The following is a 17082-nucleotide window of genomic DNA, read 5'->3' as shown; positions in this document are numbered from 1 at the left end:
TAGGAATAATGAAATTTGAAAAATTGAGAAACGTATGTATGTTTGTACATGCATACACACACATACATATGTACATAGTACTCAAAGAGCCACAAAATATGATCGATGTGCTAAGTACTGAATGAAAGCCACCATTTGGCCGAGAACATCGAAATGTTTATGGATTGTCCACACTGCAACGGTAGGTGGCGGAGTGTAGGTGCAAATAGAATAACCCTCAGGAAATACATGTGATTATCATGAGAAATATAAAGAAGTTTTAACTAGCGTTTTATAAAACTGATTTCAACATTTATTTAAAGTTTTATAAAATTTTTCGAAGTTCCGCCTGTAATTCAGGTTAATAAAACATGTATTTTTATTTTCGCAAATGTCTCTCGAATTTAAAGATAGACTATTTAGACACCATATTATGATAAAAAAATATGATAAAAATTGTAATAAAATTCTTTTGGAAAATGTTATTCTGTTTTGATTCAGCACTACTAAGATCAGATGAATTGTTCTGCTCTTTTGTCTAAATATGGAGACTAATTGCCTTTTCGCACAGCCAAACAAATTTTTTACATTAAGATTATAATTGAGAAACTATTTTTTGTCCTTCGCACTGCCGGTTACTTGATTAACTGTTATAATTTTTTGTTTATGCTGTTCATAAGAAGTTGATTAGTTTCATCAACTGATTGCAATTTTATCAAAAACCACAACGAAATTTACTGCGTAAACAACAACCCCCATAGTTCATTAGCATTCCAGTTTCAACTCGATTTGTATTCCATTAAAAACTAATGTAGTAAAATAAAATTTAAATTTTGTATGGTAAAGCGATCTAAATCAGCGCTTTGATATCCAAATTTTACACAATTTTATCGAAAATAATCTCAGATGTATTGACTTAGATACTTTCTACATATATCATTTCAAGTTAATGTATTCTATTACTAATGTAACCAAAGATTTAATGAACATTCTGAACTCATGATTTTCACATGACATAAAGGAAATCTTCTAAATAAAAGTCGTATCTGCGCTAAATGTTTATTTACTAATAACTAAATCACTTTAACCGATCTTGAGAGCATTGCATTTTCTACGGGATGTTAGTTGTAGCGGAGTCGATGTCGCAGTTAAAGTGAACTGTGGACCTTGCTCCCAAATCGGAGTGGTGGAAATTATGGATCATAATGAAAACATCATTAAACTGTGCTTAAAAATATAAATATTACATATAATAAACGGAAAACAAAGAAAATAAGAACACATGACATTGCATATTTCAAAAAGTTGTTGTTATGTAAATATGTATTCTGGTGACACGAACAACAATAATACAAGAATTTATCACAATGCGACCGCACGACTAAACACATTTGCTAATTCATACAAATAAGTACAGTATAGCTTTAAAGTGGTGAACACTATTTGTATAAATTAAGAAAATGAGAAAAATTGGATTCTTTTAGATTTTAAATTCAGTAGTTTTGAAAGAATGCTTTTTATTTATTTTTGATTTGAAATTAGGGTCGGAATTGAGTCGAAAATCAACCCATTTGCTTTGTCTGTTATTAGGTCTGAGTAACAAAAATTCTTCCGAGACCCCTCCGAACTCTTAATCTACATTAACTTACGGTTAAAATCAGATGCGGTTATTCAGAAGATACGAAGCTGGACATTATTTTTTAATATTATTTAGAAATTTTCGAGTAAAACGAGAAAATACGATGTTTAGTCTGAATCGAAACTCTTTATTGGGTGTTTGGCTTCCAAATTTTTTTAGTTAACAATTATTTTTTAGCCAAAAATTAACGCTAGAACTCATTAGCGTGCAATATATGTATGTACATAACACACTTGAATTTTGTTTTTGTTGGTTACGAAATTTCACGACGTTATCGAATTGTCCTCATATACATGTATCTCTATATATATGTATGTTCATATATACTTTGAATGATTATGTAAGACAATCATATTGGTTCTTCAGAGGACTGTATACTTTGTATCGCCACACTGTATAAATATTGCATGAATATAAATATGAAACACGCACTTATCTTGGTTTCGTGTGTGTACAGAAAAGTGAAGAAGTACTACAACTGCTACGACATTTTTTGAATGACATTTCACTCTGGTCTAGCATTTTGCTTTTAGAAACCACAGCAACCGCCATCACCGCTGCAACCGTGACAACGAAGTCTATTAGCAAAGCATATCAACAGTGAATGCGAAACAAATCAGAAACCGTACTTTGTACAAAACCATTTTAAAGCGAATAGAATAAAGTAAGGAATAAATAAGAGATATAAATATTTTAAATTGGGTCATACGCATAAACCCGCAGCATTTCAACATATCGTGTTGCATTATGGTTGGAAATATTTTAAGCTTTCCTAAAGATTAGCATAATAATAATAATAATAAGGCGCTTACAACTTTGCTAAGAATGTCTTCTTCTCCCACGTATCATGTTATACATGTAAAGGGGTTATAGAAATACAATAGGATCTTTAGTAAACTTAGTTGCTCAAACATAAGTTGTTTGTATGCATGAATGTAATTGACGTTGGAACCGTTATTTGATTATAGCCGAATCAATTATAGCACGCCAATCTTCTCTTTTTCTCACAATTCGGCTGCAATTGGAAATTTCAAGAGAAACCAGGTCGCTCTCCACCCGATCATTCCCACGGAGTGCATCGAACACTTTTAAAGCTGGAATGTTTTCGTCCAACTTGACCTAGCCAGCGTAGCCACTGTCTTTTTATTCGCCGAACTATGTCAATGTCGTCGTATAACTCGGACAGCTCATGTGGTATTCGTCATTGCAAATGGTCAAAGGACCTTACATCTTCCGCAAAACCTTTCTCTTCAAAACTACTAGTGCCGTCTCATCGGATGCCGACATCGTCCACTCTTCTGGACTATACATTAGGACGGAAATGATGAGCGACTTCTAAAGTTTGGTTCTACTTCGTTGAGAGAGGACTTTACTTTTCAATTGCCAACTCAGTTCAAAGTAGCACTGGTTTGTAATATTGATTCTGCGTTTTATTTCAAGACTTAAATTGTTGGTATTATTGATGTTGGTTCCAAGATAGATGAACTTTTCAACAACTTCAAAGTTATGTCGACAGTGAGGTGAAAGCCTACACGTGAATGCGCTGACTGTTTGTTTGATGACAGGAGATATTTCGTCTTGTACTCATTCACCACTAGACCCATTTGCTTCGCTTCCTTATGTAGTCTGGGAAAATCAGAACTAATTATGCGGTTGTTGATTCCAATGATATAAATATCATCGGGTAACCTATGGTCCCAAGACTTTTTGAATATTTTTAACATTGAGAACTGCTATTAGAGATGTAAGGTCAAAGGTCAACGGTCAACTATTTGGTTACCGACTACAGCAGCGCATATTTATTTAATCGTCTCAAGCTTTTTAGACCCTTTATGGATTTTTTAAGGTTGTTGTAAAAATTTACATAGGATCTTCAATAACAACTTCGTATTTCTAAATTTCTCGAGGCACTGGACTTGACTAATAATTAAAATTTTAAGCTTAGGCCCTGATGAATAATATATAATAGTATACAACGCAATATTTTCTTTTTAATTTTCAACAATTTTAATTGCCAAAACCACGGCCTAAAGGACGTAGAAGGTGCAACAATACTCAACGCAAAAGCAACTTCGTGATTTTATCGCATGGTTTGTTTTCCAAATTCAAGAATTTATCAGCTGATGTGATTGTTGTTATAATCGATTTTTTACAAATCTTACACAATGCTCAGCACATAACGGTTTCGCACAACCAAACCGAAAAACTGAATGAGTAAACTCAGACTTGCTAGGCATGAGATGCACAGTTGTTGACACACCAGTGCACGCGAATTGGAGGGATATTTGGTGCAGCAGGGGGCAACGAGGTGCTCGAGCTAAGCGATGACTGCACACGCAAACAAAATATACGGCACGCATGCCATACAATTTATTGCTGCGGCGTGTTTTTGTGTACGAGCGTGTGTGTGTGTGCACCTAAATTCATTAAACTCCAATAAACTGCCTTTGTTAGCCGATTCTGGAAATGGTTGACGAAACGAACCAACAATGAGATGAAAAGCATGCAATCAACAATATTCGAGCGTACAACTGTTACAATAGCACGACAACAACAAACAGTAACAGCAGCCAGACCATTGGTAAAATGCAGCAGAGTTGACATTTGATTCCGCGGTCGAAGCCGCAGCCGCAGCAGCAGCTATACTGATAGGGACTTTGTATAGACAAACATACAAATATGCTTACATCTGTTTATATATGCATGCGGCGCACACAGAATGGTACAAATGCTGTGCTGTGGTTGCTTTGTATTGTTGTCGGCTGCGTTCGCTGCGCCGCTGTGGGGGAGCAAAGAGACCAGCACACAGTCAGCAGTGTCTACAAAAAAAGGTATTGGCGTTTATAAGTGGGCGACGTGGCTGCGGTGGAAAACAAGTACCGAAACACGTTTAAGTGCTATTTGGCAAAGGCTATACACGCTTACATATAAATACATATGAAAGTACATATGTATGTATTCAAGCTTCTGAGTTCCTGCTGCTCTTAAGCCATTAAGTGTTACATACCAGAAAGGTCCATAAGCTTCTCTGCTGCTCTCTATATGCATTCTACTGCTATTGTGCTGGTGCAGCACATGAATGCAATTTTGTTTTGCGCTTTGTATTGTTTTTCGTCACTTTGCTATTTTGTTTTCACGTGCTATTCGTGTGTTTACTTTATATTACATATTATTTTCAACAATAAAGCACACACTCACCCATACACATATGTACATTTCTAGTGCACTACAATAAATTTGCTTATTTTTTCTCACTTAAATTTTATAACATAAACACTGCTTACTTTGTGATATTTGTTGTTGCTTTTATGCCACTTTTTGCTGCTTGCTTTTAACCTTTTCAACTACTTGCCAAATTTGGTTGACTGACCTTTTAGCCAATATCGGTTTATTATTATTTTAATGCTGTTTTTTTATTGCCAAATTTTTGCCAACATCACTCACACGCGTCTATGATTTCATAAACATTTTGCAACGTAACTATTTTTGTATATAAATATGTATCTGAAAATTCTTTTGTAAAAAAAGAAACACTTCTGCGCTTGTTCTTTTATATTGGTTTGTTGTTATTGCTTGGCATCCGTTTCCGCACTCTTGTCTCGCACAATATTCATTCACTGTATGGAACGCGCACACGAAACAACCATCACCGACACTTTGCAACACTAAACTAAAATCCACTAATATCACAAGCAGACCAAACGATGCTACGAACGTCGTCGAATTCGCCGCACTAAGCTTCACACTACCGTTTAGTTAACACTTGAAACACCCTGTCCTGGCATCATTCGGTAAAAAGTGTGAATCGTTGCACTGAATATTTGTCATATATGTATTCATTAAACGTTCGTAGTGTATTTAATAACTGTGCAATCAAATATGAAATTAATATATGGAATTAATAATCTTTACATATATAATAAAAAACTGTGTTATTTTATATTTCAAAATTCCGATTAGATTTCAATTCGCATCATTTTTCAGCTTCCTCTTCACAACCACATTCCGTTTTGTTTATTTTGCCACATGCGCACTGTGCACAATAATATTATACAGCGTTCAGAGTACGGCCACTAACAGCTGAGACAATGTGCAAGGGTGATTCACAACAGCTACTAATGTTGCATAGATTAGTGCAAACGAAATTATACACACCATATTGTAATCAATACATATTTGCATATATAGGCATTTGCGATTAAGAAAACGAGCAAAACAGATTAATACTTAAACAAGGTAGAGCAGAACCACATTAAGAGAAGAAAAATATAATTTTTGAATCTTTATAAAATAACTGACCGCTAATTTCTGCAATAAATTATCATTAGTCTCTGAGGTCCTAATTTTCGGTACCTATGGTATTGAAAATTTATAGTCCAATTTCAACAAATTATAATGCAAAGAAGTGTTAGTGCAAAGTTTTATTCCGATATCTTCATTGTTTCTTGATATATACAAATATTTTAAAGTGAAAGAATCAAATACAGTTATACGGAAAGTAGGCGTGGTTGTGAACCGATTTCACACTTCTCATCCGTAACATCTGAGTTATAATACTTTTAATAGTTGTCAACAAAATCATTGTAAGGTGTGAGCGCATAACATATAATAAAGAAGTAAGGAATTGCTAAGTTCGGGTTTAACCGAACATTTTATACTCTCGCATATTATGTATTTATTTTGGCATCAAGTTAGGTTAGATAAGGTCAGGGGGTAAATCTACGCATCTACAGAGAATCTCACTTAGATAGCATCGACTTACCTGTGTGAGACCCTTATGATTCGACAAAGCGCTATCCCACCGCTTCCAATCCGATGTCAATATTGCTAGGGTACCCTCTCTTGCAAGCTGGTCTGCTTTGCAGTTTCCAGCGATTTCGCGGGGACCGATTACACACACAAATCGAATTGCAAAGTAGGTAGGTAGGTAGGAGTGCTGCCCTGTTTTAGTTCGGGCTCAATTAGCACTATCTGTGCCATTTTGAGGCACTAGTCGTTGACCTTTTTTTTTATTTGCTGTCATCTTTAAGCTTCTCGTTCAAACCATTTTGTGGTTTCGATGAAGCTACTTAGATCCATTATGCTTTTTGTAGACATCCATTCGAGGTTTGTTGCTTGTTCTGTGACGGATCTGCGATAGGGCTGGGCATTCACAGAGGAAGTGGAAAATTGTTCTTGAAAATTCCGCTTGGAAGAAACTAGCCGAGTTTGGTAAACGGATAGAGAGAGAAATGTCTAGATCATCGGAAAATACTCCCGTGCCTACACCACAGTCCATTTTGGACCCGTCGGTATATACTGAGATGGTGTCTTCATCTCCTATTCTTCCCCTTCTCCTTTCTCGTCTAGAGGGAAGTTACAATTGAAATCCAGCTTTGGGAGAATATAGTCTGATTTATTGACTTGTGTTCTGAGTTTGTTTAGAATATCACTATGTCCATAGTTATTCTGGTTCCAACCTACTAATTCCTTTATTCTTATTGCAGAACATGCTGCTATTTTGTGAATATGAATGTCTATGGGTAGTTGATGCAGGATCACATTAAGCGCATCAGTCGGACATGACTTCATTGCTCCAGTTACTCCTGCACATGCCGCCCTTTGTATTCCATTCAGTTTTCTGATGTTATATTGTTTCTTCAGAGCTGGCCAAGTAGTTCGATAAAGATGTTATGGGAGGAGTGAGTACACACCTCTCTGAAGGAGGTCGCACACTGTCTACTGCTACCTTAACCTCATAAATCTCTACCTGAAAGACGATGCAATGGTCTGGCAGCCGAAAACTGGAGTTAATTGAGGGCTACCGAAAGAAGACTTCCCCTCTCACCTTCCTCCTGAGATTGGATGCATCCGTATAAAAGCTCACTGCGCCTCTTCTCCATCGGCTCTTAAATGGTAGGTGCGCAGTGAAGAAACCGCTGCGAGACGGTTCTGCGGTGCGGTTGATTCAGATCAGGGATGCACCCTCAGTGACGTAGGATTTCATAGCGTCCCTATTTCGAACCAGCCTGCTATGTCCATGGGTACTATGTGTAAAATGACATTTAAAGCCATGGTTGGCATAAAGTACTGTAAAGTAAAAATACATTTCTATTTAGTTAGCATGACTAATATCGTTTTCTAATATCAATATTCATATATGCGAAATTTCCTTCATATATGCGAATTGTTCGAACTTGCCTTTTTCTATGCTTTCGGCAAACGGATTGTAGGGAAGTCTTTTTAATACCCACTGGATGAAAGTGCCTACCGTTTGAGAATTTTCATCATTAAAACAGTGACCCTCGCTTAAATGCCTCCCCGTTTAAGTGCTTTCCCGCTTAATTGCCTATACATTTAAGCCAATAATTAAAAAATGTTTTCCATTTTCCACTTTTAAGTGCCTTTAAAAATGGAATGCATGGAATGAGTTGAGTATTGTCAACAAGAAAAAATTATTCATACGTCTGTAAATGTTTTTTGCATTTTTGTTATTAATAAGAAATAAATGTGATTTTCATCCTAAAATAATAGATCGAGGTATTAGCGAAAAAGTTTGGTTCAGTAATGAAAGTAGTTATAGATAAATACAACAATTTAACATATTCACAATAAAAAACTGTAATTAGTTCAGTAAAATCTTAAAATGCAAACTACCAAATGGCAAGCAAAGGCTATGTGTCAAACATTAATGTTTTTCTCTGTGTTGATTTGGGGTGAAAAAATTATGTGGTGTAAAAACGATTTGCAATTTACCTTGCCAAATGACCAATCGAAATTTCAAACGCACTCCCATTATACAATCAAATTTGGGTATTTTTACTAAATTATAAAATATATTCCATAAATTAATAGAATACAAAGAAAATACTTCAGTTTGCTCTTGGCAATATTAAGAGTTTTTAATGTATTCTTCTTTAAGGTTTGTTGTGGGTAATATTTCGACTTCCGAATGAATTGTGGCGCTGTGTGCCCATATGTGAACAGGCCTTTATGTATTTGCATTTTATCAGCTGTTCACCAATAGTTGTATTACAAGTGCAAGTAAAAAGCAATTGAAACTGATTTATAATAATATATACATATGTAATTATGTTTTGTGCAAAGTAAAATGAAGAAAATGCGTAAAACTGTAAGCAACACAAATTATAATTACACATAGTTCACACGTTAACCTTCGCATTGATACAACATCTACAATAATATAACAGATAAAATGGAAGATGCATGAGAATTATAAAATGTAAGTGAAATAAACGCTATTTTGGATTATAGTATGGATATTAACAAACTAAAAATGTTTTGCAACTTAGCAGTGCAAGTTGTCATAATGCAAAATGGTCGGGCATTGCAAGGTTGCAAAATTATTCATACTGTGACAGTGCTGCCATACTTAAATAATTTATATTTAATCAATTGCAACATTCACACCGCAGGATTTGCACTAATTAACTGGATATGGCAGTATTGCAAAATTTTCAATTATTTAGCATTTGTCATTGGCTGTTCTGCGTGCTGTGCGTGCTGTGGAATTAATCTGTTAAAAACATGAAAAGGAAATTACAACAAAAAAGAATAAAAAGATGGACACAAGATGAGATATGCAAAATTATTGACTATATAGCGGAATATGGAAATTTGGAGGTAATTATATTATTTGTAGACAAATAACTAAACCATAAATTTGCGTTTAGAAACCAACAGCACGGATATACTATGAAACATTTCTGCAAGTATCGCCGATCGATGCGACATGGGATTTAATAAAATGGAAGGTGCGTCATTTAAAAGCAATATTCGCAAAGGCGGAGCAATGGACCAGCTCTGCTGAAGCTAAGTCACTAAGTACTGATCGGTTTGTTGGTAAATACAAAATTTTTTAATTTTAATATGAATAAAAATACTAATGGAATTAATTACTTGAAGAACGATTGCAGAAAATGTGTCCATATTATCACCGTTTACGAAAGATATTTGGCGAAAAACAAGCGCAAATCGTGGAGATTCTTGAATCAAACGACTCATTTTCCGATTGTTATAATGACGAATTCGAAGATAATAATGACATGGCTGTGGATGTAAAAGTATTCGCCGACTTCAATGCATTGGAAAACTTTTATCCAGTTGAAACTGTGGAAAGCATAAATTTGGCAAATAAATCGTGCCCCGAAGTGGAAGTCACGCAAATGTCAACCAATTCGACACCAGCACTTGCTGATGTTCTAAATGAGCAGTTGATTGCAGAAACAGAGTGTGGAGTAACGGTGCGAGATGGCGCAAGAGACAGAATAAACGAGCAAATGGGTGCTAAGAAACAGAAAAAAGAATCGCTGCGTCATTCACTCTCCGCCTTAAGTCAGAGTCAAGAAAGTCGAAACGAAATGCACCGATTACGGCTCAAATTTGAAGAATATAAATTCGTGCAGGAATTTCAATTTGTCAAACAGAAATTTGAAGCAGAAATGGAGTTGAAAAAGCAAGAACTCGAGTTAAAGAAAATGGAAATCGAAAGTAATGAAAAGCTGAGGCTCATGGAAATTGAGAAAAGCGAACGTCTTGCTAAATATGAACTAAATTTGAAGTACAATTGTCACAATGATAGTTTGCATACCGATTAGGGGATTTGAGTTGAAGTGTATACATTTTTACATAATTTATGTTGCATTGAATGGTTATTGCATAACGAAATTTAAATAACTATTTTTTGTTGGAGTTAAATTTTCCTATAACAACTAAACATATATTTATATACTATATATATGTATATGATATTTCTTTATATATGTATGTATGTATGTGAAGATTTTAAATAATATTTGTTTTTGTGAACATTTGAAGTATAAATGTTTGTTGTTGCAGCAGTTAAAATTTCATTTGAGGATGATTTTGTTGCCACAACACACCGTTAGTATATCTAATTACATACATATGTGTATGTATTTCGTAACTAAACGGTGGAACGATACAGTTCATACCGCGAGTTCAATCAACAAATATTTTGTTATAATTAATTTAGAATTAAGTGATGTTTAATTAATTGATAATTAATTTAGAATCTAAGATTATCGATCGTGATATTAATGTTTTGAACGATGAAATTTTTACAAAAGTATTTGGATTTTTGTATGCATGAATAAATAGAAAATATTTTTAAATATGTGTATGGATATATTTTGAAATTAAAAATAATTATACTATATTATTATTTGTAAACTCTTGTTGTTGTTGTAATAGCAAAAGGATGATAACCGAAAATTACAAAGAGTTATACTCTTTGAAAGGAAGTCACAAGTAAAGTACTATAAATTTAGCACAGGAGATCACACTACGGATGGGCATATTAGGATGATTTTTTTTTTTGGCCCCGACCACTATTAACTGTTTTGTATATACCACAGAAACTACTAAAGCTATATAAACCAAACTTTATGAAGTCACTTCAATTAGAAATTTCATTACCCAGCATGAATATGGATGAAATCAGATTATAAACCACGCCTACCTTCCATACAAAGGTTCCCAGCAAGTCATGGGTGCTGAAACTCCAACACATTCAAAGAAATTTTAATAACACCACTACATACACACATATGCAACAAAGGGCGAAATGTGCATAAACATTTACCTCAACTATCCTTTCGTACATCACCCTGAATGATAAAATGAAACAACCAAAGTTCTCGTGTGTTTGAACAAGTTTTGTTTTGAACTATATCAGGCTGCTTGTAAAGTATTATTATATTTTGCGAGTTTTATTTAAATCAGTGATCTGCAGCCTAATTAAAGTTTAAATTAATGAGGCACGCATTTTTAAATAATTAAAACGTAAAATAAAAGTTTTCTAAAGCCATTGAAGAGGGTGATACAGTAATACTTCATTGCACTGTCAATTCGAAGCACGCAATAGAAGCTACGCCAACAATGGTCAACATCACCATTGAATACGTAAATAATTGTTGAATATAATAATATTATCTTGCCTTGAATTCTAAAATTTTCCATACAGATATTTCAAACCTCATACGGCGCGTTAGAGGTACGCAATCTAATTGGTGTCACTTATAGTAGCAGCCTTTTGGTCAATACAATGACGGGAAGAAGTTGAGCGACATGGTTTAGGTGCTTTTGTAACTGTTTATCATCGCGACGTGTGTCCACTAGGTTTTGCCAATGAGCTAGAGGGCAAAGCAGTTGCAATATTTTTGGACTTACTAAAACTCAGAAATTAAAGGGTACATTTAAGTGAATGTTTGTGATCATAGAAATTTGTCCGATAGCAAAAACTGTTCAGCTATTCAATACATTATTCATACATATGTATATAGTGTAGTACGATAATACATGTATAAAGTAAATATAATAATAACACCTAAATGGCATGATATTTTCAATAAATATGAAATATAATTAATGATTTTGTTATTAAATTCTTATTTGGGATTTTGGTAGAGCTAACCGAAAATAGCGGGTATAGTTTCTGGGCTTTTGTGGGTCGCAGTACTGAAAGTGCACGTACAGTTTTGGTTCGCAGTTTTGGGTCTTTCATCTGTGATAGTACCAAGAACAGTACTGGAAGTGCACATGTGGTTTTGGTTCGCAGTTTTGGGTCTTTCATCCGTGATTGTACCAATAACATTCCCCAAATTGTGCAAGAGGTATATATACATTGCTAAATGGTGAATGTAATGTGCAAGAAAGGGATGAATGATCACACGTACACAAGAGTTTCGTATACTTTTGTCAATTCTTGAGGTGCAATTCCTCAGTGCTTGTGGTTAATTTTGCCGAAAATATCGGTAAATTTCCAGATATTCTAGAGAAATTAAAAGGATGTGTAAAATATCCAGTGGACTTTATACCGTATATCTCGGGTAATATGTGAGATATCAAAGCAAAATTAAATGAACGTATAATCTTGGATATAATGTAGCTTGGTGACAAGAATAGTTTAAAGGGTTTATTAGAGTTAATCTCCAGTTATGTATACTTGACTTGACCTAGCCAGACGTGAGAACTGTCACATAGAGAATCTGTTGAATGGCTTTGCATGTATTGGATTACTTGACTTGACTTGAAAGTCTGTTGAATTTAGAACTCTACCCAGCAAGTCATGGGTACTGAAACTTCAACACATTTAAAGAAGTTTTAATATCACCACTACATGCACACATATGCAACAAAGGGCAAAATGTGCATAAACATTTACCTCGACTCTTCCCTCGTACAGCACCCTGAATGATAGAAAGAAACAACCAAAGTTAGTAATTTTGTTATTAAATTCTCATTTCGGGTTTTGGTAGAACTAATGGAAAATAGCGGGTATAGTTTCAGGTCTTTTGTGGGTCTCAGTACTGAAAGTGCACGTTGAGTTTTCGTTCGCAGTTTTGGGTCTTTCATCGGTGATTGTACTAAGATCATCAAGATCAAGAGGTATATATAATGTGCTAAATGATGAATGTAATATGCAAGAAAAAGATTAAAGATCAGACGTACATAACACGTACATAAGAGTTTCGGGTCCTTTTGTAAATTCCCCCCTAAGAATCGCATAGAAACTTTGATTGAAAGTGCTAGTAACGCTCCCTGGCTTCTCACCGAAGTATTCGCCGGTACCTGTCTTGCAGGGTTTTACCACGAATATGAAAATCAAACTTTTCGAACTAACTATACGTACTAGTTGAAAAAGGTATATTTTTATTAAGATAACACACAATTTGGCCCATACATTCGGCATAAAGTCCAATCGAAGAACGTAAATCATCATATATAGTACATCTTCTTCTTCTTCTTGACTGGCGTAGACACCGCTTACGCGGTTATAGCCGAGTCCAAAACAGCGCGCCACGTATCCCTCCTTCTGGCAGTTTGGCGCCAATTTGTTATACCAAGCGAAGCCAGGTCCCTCTCCACCTGGTCCTTCCATCGGAGTGGAGGTCTCCCTCTTCCTTGGCTTCCACCAGCGGGTACTACATCGAATACTTTCAGAGCTGGAGCACTTTCATCCATTCGAACAACATGGCCTAGCCAGCGTAGCCGCTTATTCGCTGGACTATGTCTATGTCGTCGAATAACATATACAGCTCATCGTTCCATCGTCTGCGGTATTTGCCGTTGCCAATGTTTAAGGGACCATAAATCTTCCGCAAAACCTTTCTCTCGAAAACTCGTAGTTCCGTCTCTTCGGATGTTGACATCGTCCACGCTTCTGCACCGTAAAGTAGGACGGGAATGATGATAGGCTGGTAGAGTTTGGTTTTTGTTCGTCGAGAGAGGACTTTACTTTTCAATTGCCTACATAGTCCATAGTAGCACCTGTTGGCAAGAGTGATTCTGCGTTGGATTTCCAGGCTGACATTGTTATTGCTGTTAATGCTGGTTCCCAGGTAGACGAAATTATCAACAGTGACGTGGGAGCCAAGACGCGAATGCGCTGACTGTTTGTTTGACGACAGGAGATATTTCGTCTTGTCCTCGTTCACCACCAGACCCATACGCTTCGCTTCCTTATCCAGTCTGGAAAAAGCAGAACTAACGGTATAGTATATAGGTTGAGGTAATTCCTGAATCGATTTCACTAATTTTCACCACCAACATACATCTAAGATTATATGCTCACTTAATTCGGCTAAGATATTTCACATATTAACCGATTTATAAGCCCATCGTATTTTTGCAAATCCTATAATTAACTGTATGAGAGCTGGGGGAACTTATGACCCGATTTTAACCATTTCTGGTACAGAGACACAGAAGAAAAAGATTTCCTCTGAATCAAATTGAGATATCTGAGAGATTTATCGATATTTTCGGTGAAAAATTACCATAAGGCTCTTCATATTCGATATCCGGGGAATTGAAAAGTTATAGTCCAATTTCGACAATTTTTTCACAAGTGATGCCAGAGATGATATACAATGTTTGTGTAAAGTTTTATTTCGCTATCTTCATTGGTTCTTTATGTACATATATATTATAAAGTGAAGGAATCAGATGGAATTCAAAATTGAGTTATAAGGAAAGTAGTCGTGGTTGTGAACCGATTTCATTCATTTTCCGCACGTGTCCTCATGGTGTCAAGAAAATATTATATACCGAATTTCATTGAAATTGGTGGAGTAGTTCCTGAGATATGGTTTTTGACCCATAAGTAGGCGATGCCACACCCATTTTGGATTTTGTAAAAAAATCTGAGTACACCTTCTTTCTGCCATAAATGTCTGTAAAATTTCATGTTTCTGGCGTTTTTCGTTAGGGACTCAACGCACTTTTAGTAATTTTCAACCTAACCTTTGTATGGGAGGTGAGCGTGGTTATTATCCGATTTCAACTATTTTCTTGGTTTGTGGTGGTGTACGTAAGGTAACCGACTGCGGAAAGTTTGGTTTATATAGCTTTATTGGTTTGCGAGATATATACAAAAAACCTCTTTGCGGGCGGGACCACGCCCACTTCCCCAAAAAAATTAAATCCAAATATGGCCCTCACTAAGGCAATCTTTTGTACTAAATTTTTTAATTTTATACTTTTTTTTACTTTTATAACTTTATTTCAGTTTTCTCCATTTTGTGGGCGAGGCAGTGGTCCGATTTTGCCCATCTTCGAAAGCAACCCTCTCACGGTCCCAAGGAACATGTGTACCAAGTATCGTCAAGATATCTCAATTTTTACTCAAGTTATTCGTTGGCAGGCATTCGGATTTTGACTCGTCTATACTATAATACTCTCTTAGATACTTTTTTTGCGAGGTTATAAAAATTGAATTTTAAAATTAGCTATCAAAATACTCGTATACAAAGCACAGCACAGAGTTTTATATATTTTTGAATTATATAAAATTGCAAACAATTTTAAGACGAATTGAAATGCAAAAGTGGAAAATATTTTTCGGGCTATGTTTATTAATAAAAATATTTTGATTTGCATATGTGGAAGATATTTTTTTTTACAAAAATGTGTGAAAATTATAGGGAGCAGTAAAATAGTAGTAAATTAAAGTGTTTTTGCAAGTTTCCTCTATACCCAATCTTAGTATGTACTTGGTAGCATGACCATGATTTTTGATGACAGCAATACAACGCCTCTATGCATTATATCCACGTATACATATCGGTCCATTATGTCATAAATCTTGTGAATTGGGCCAACACCTCTGTAAGAAAAACAACCCCAAACCATGATACTTGATCCACCACGCTTCAAAGTGGAATCTCGGGTCGTACTCTGTATTACATACTGATGGGATCCTTTTCCGCCGTATAGAACCACTTTCGACTCGGCGCTCCACAAGATGTTGCGCCATTTCTCAATAGGCCAAGTTAGGTGTTCTTTGGCGAATTTAAGACGTCGTACTACATGCTTTTTTTTAATAACGGTACTTTTCGATGACTACGGGCATATAAATTATGTTCACGTAGAAGTCTTCTCACTGTATGAACACCGCAGGTCAGGTTCAATTCGTCCCGAATCTCCACAGCTGTCATTGTAGGTCGAGTCTTAGCGCATCTTACGACTTTTCGTACACAATGCTCAGAAAGAATCTGCCTTGCTCCCCTTTTTTCCTTTTCTTTCTTAGAAATAATAGCATTGCGAATCATTGTGGCTGAACACCCTAAAAGTTTTTCCACTTCCTTGTAGGTTTTACCGGTGTTTACGAGAGATTGAATCCATTCTTGTTTTTCATCACTACAATATATACAGTCATATTTTTTTTTAATTTTCACTGAATAACAAATAAAAAACAGGAAACTTACTTTTCGACTAATAAAATAAAATAATTTTTAATAAAAATAAGGTTTTTGTATAAGCTCTCCATTCACTAATATTCTATTGCTCGCTCATAAAAACAGATATCGCAATATAATTAGCTGTAAAAAAGTAACGGTAAGTGTTTCACACTTGTTGTCGGGTATAACAGGACCATTGCACTTCAGAGAATATAACTAGAATAGTGATCGACGGCAATATCATAAAAGAAACAAAATTTAAAGCAAGATTATATTTGCCAATAGGCGGCACTACTATTTCAATGCTCTCAACTGTACATATTTACGCGAGGAACGCCTACTCCAGAATGATTTGTGCGAATGTTTAGTAATTCGCCCAATATTGACTTGCACAAGGCTCGTTTGACTTGATTTTGTGTGGTGTAGGGCCCTATAAGAATATCTCTACTTCTATCATCTTTGGATAATCCACTGTACGTCAGCCACCAATAAATCTAATTCTGCATTACGGACAGAGCACAAATCAAACAAAAATTAAAATATTGGAAAAATTACGATTTAACCAACGATGGATCAAACTGTTTAACCCGTCTAAAGGCGGTTAACTCCTTTCCAGCCGGTAGGACAGTCATCGAAGATGATGCCTTAATCACCGTATCGGCCTCTATGAAGCAATAGCATCGAATAAAGTAAAATTTACTAAAAATAAATGTGTTATTCTTTAAAAGGATACATACTTTTTAAGCCGCCTGTCCGTTTATT

The 17082-nt window shown here is 35.4% G+C and overlaps 2 protein-coding genes across 3 annotated transcripts in view; one reads left to right on the top strand and one right to left on the bottom strand.

The window, feature by feature from the left end:
- Positions 1–5299, bottom strand: part of Slco5a1_0 (Solute carrier organic anion transporter family member 5A1) — a 56615-nt gene extending 51316 nt beyond the window's left edge. The window contains exon 1 of one of the 2 annotated variants that reach the window (XM_011191908.3): positions 4626–5299. The gene's annotated coding sequence lies outside the window, so the exon portion shown is untranslated. The remainder of the gene's footprint in view (positions 1–4625) is intronic. The other variant, XM_011191909.3, reaches the window with a different exon arrangement.
- A 3242-nt stretch (positions 5300–8541) lies between these two features.
- Positions 8542–10756, top strand: LOC105217080 (uncharacterized). The gene is made up of 4 exons (XM_011191907.3): positions 8542–8840; positions 9034–9241; positions 9292–9460; positions 9524–10756. Exons 2-4 carry the CDS (start codon positions 9146–9148, stop codon positions 10213–10215), a joined length of 957 nt encoding a protein of 318 aa, XP_011190209.1. The 5' UTR covers positions 8542–8840; positions 9034–9145; the 3' UTR covers positions 10216–10756.
- The last annotated feature ends 6326 nt before the right edge of the window (positions 10757–17082 follow it).

Source organism: Zeugodacus cucurbitae, chromosome 3 (assembly GCF_028554725.1).
Source record: "Zeugodacus cucurbitae isolate PBARC_wt_2022May chromosome 3, idZeuCucr1.2, whole genome shotgun sequence".
In the NCBI taxonomy this organism is placed as follows: domain Eukaryota; kingdom Metazoa; phylum Arthropoda; class Insecta; order Diptera; family Tephritidae; genus Zeugodacus; species Zeugodacus cucurbitae.
This window is presented reverse-complemented; position numbering and strand designations above follow the sequence as displayed.

Excerpts from the sequence above, each read along its gene's own strand:
- LOC105217080 (XM_011191907.3), top strand. The coding sequence starts at position 9,146 with ATGAAAAGGAAATTACAACAAAAAAGAATAAAAAGATGGACACAAGAT. Across the intron at positions 9,242-9,291 it reads CGGAATATGGAAATTTGGAG|AAACCAACAGCACGGATATA; the intron begins GTAATTATATTA and ends ATTTGCGTTTAG. Across the intron at positions 9,461-9,523 it reads AAGTACTGATCGGTTTGTTG|AACGATTGCAGAAAATGTGT; the intron begins GTAAATACAAAA and ends AATTACTTGAAG.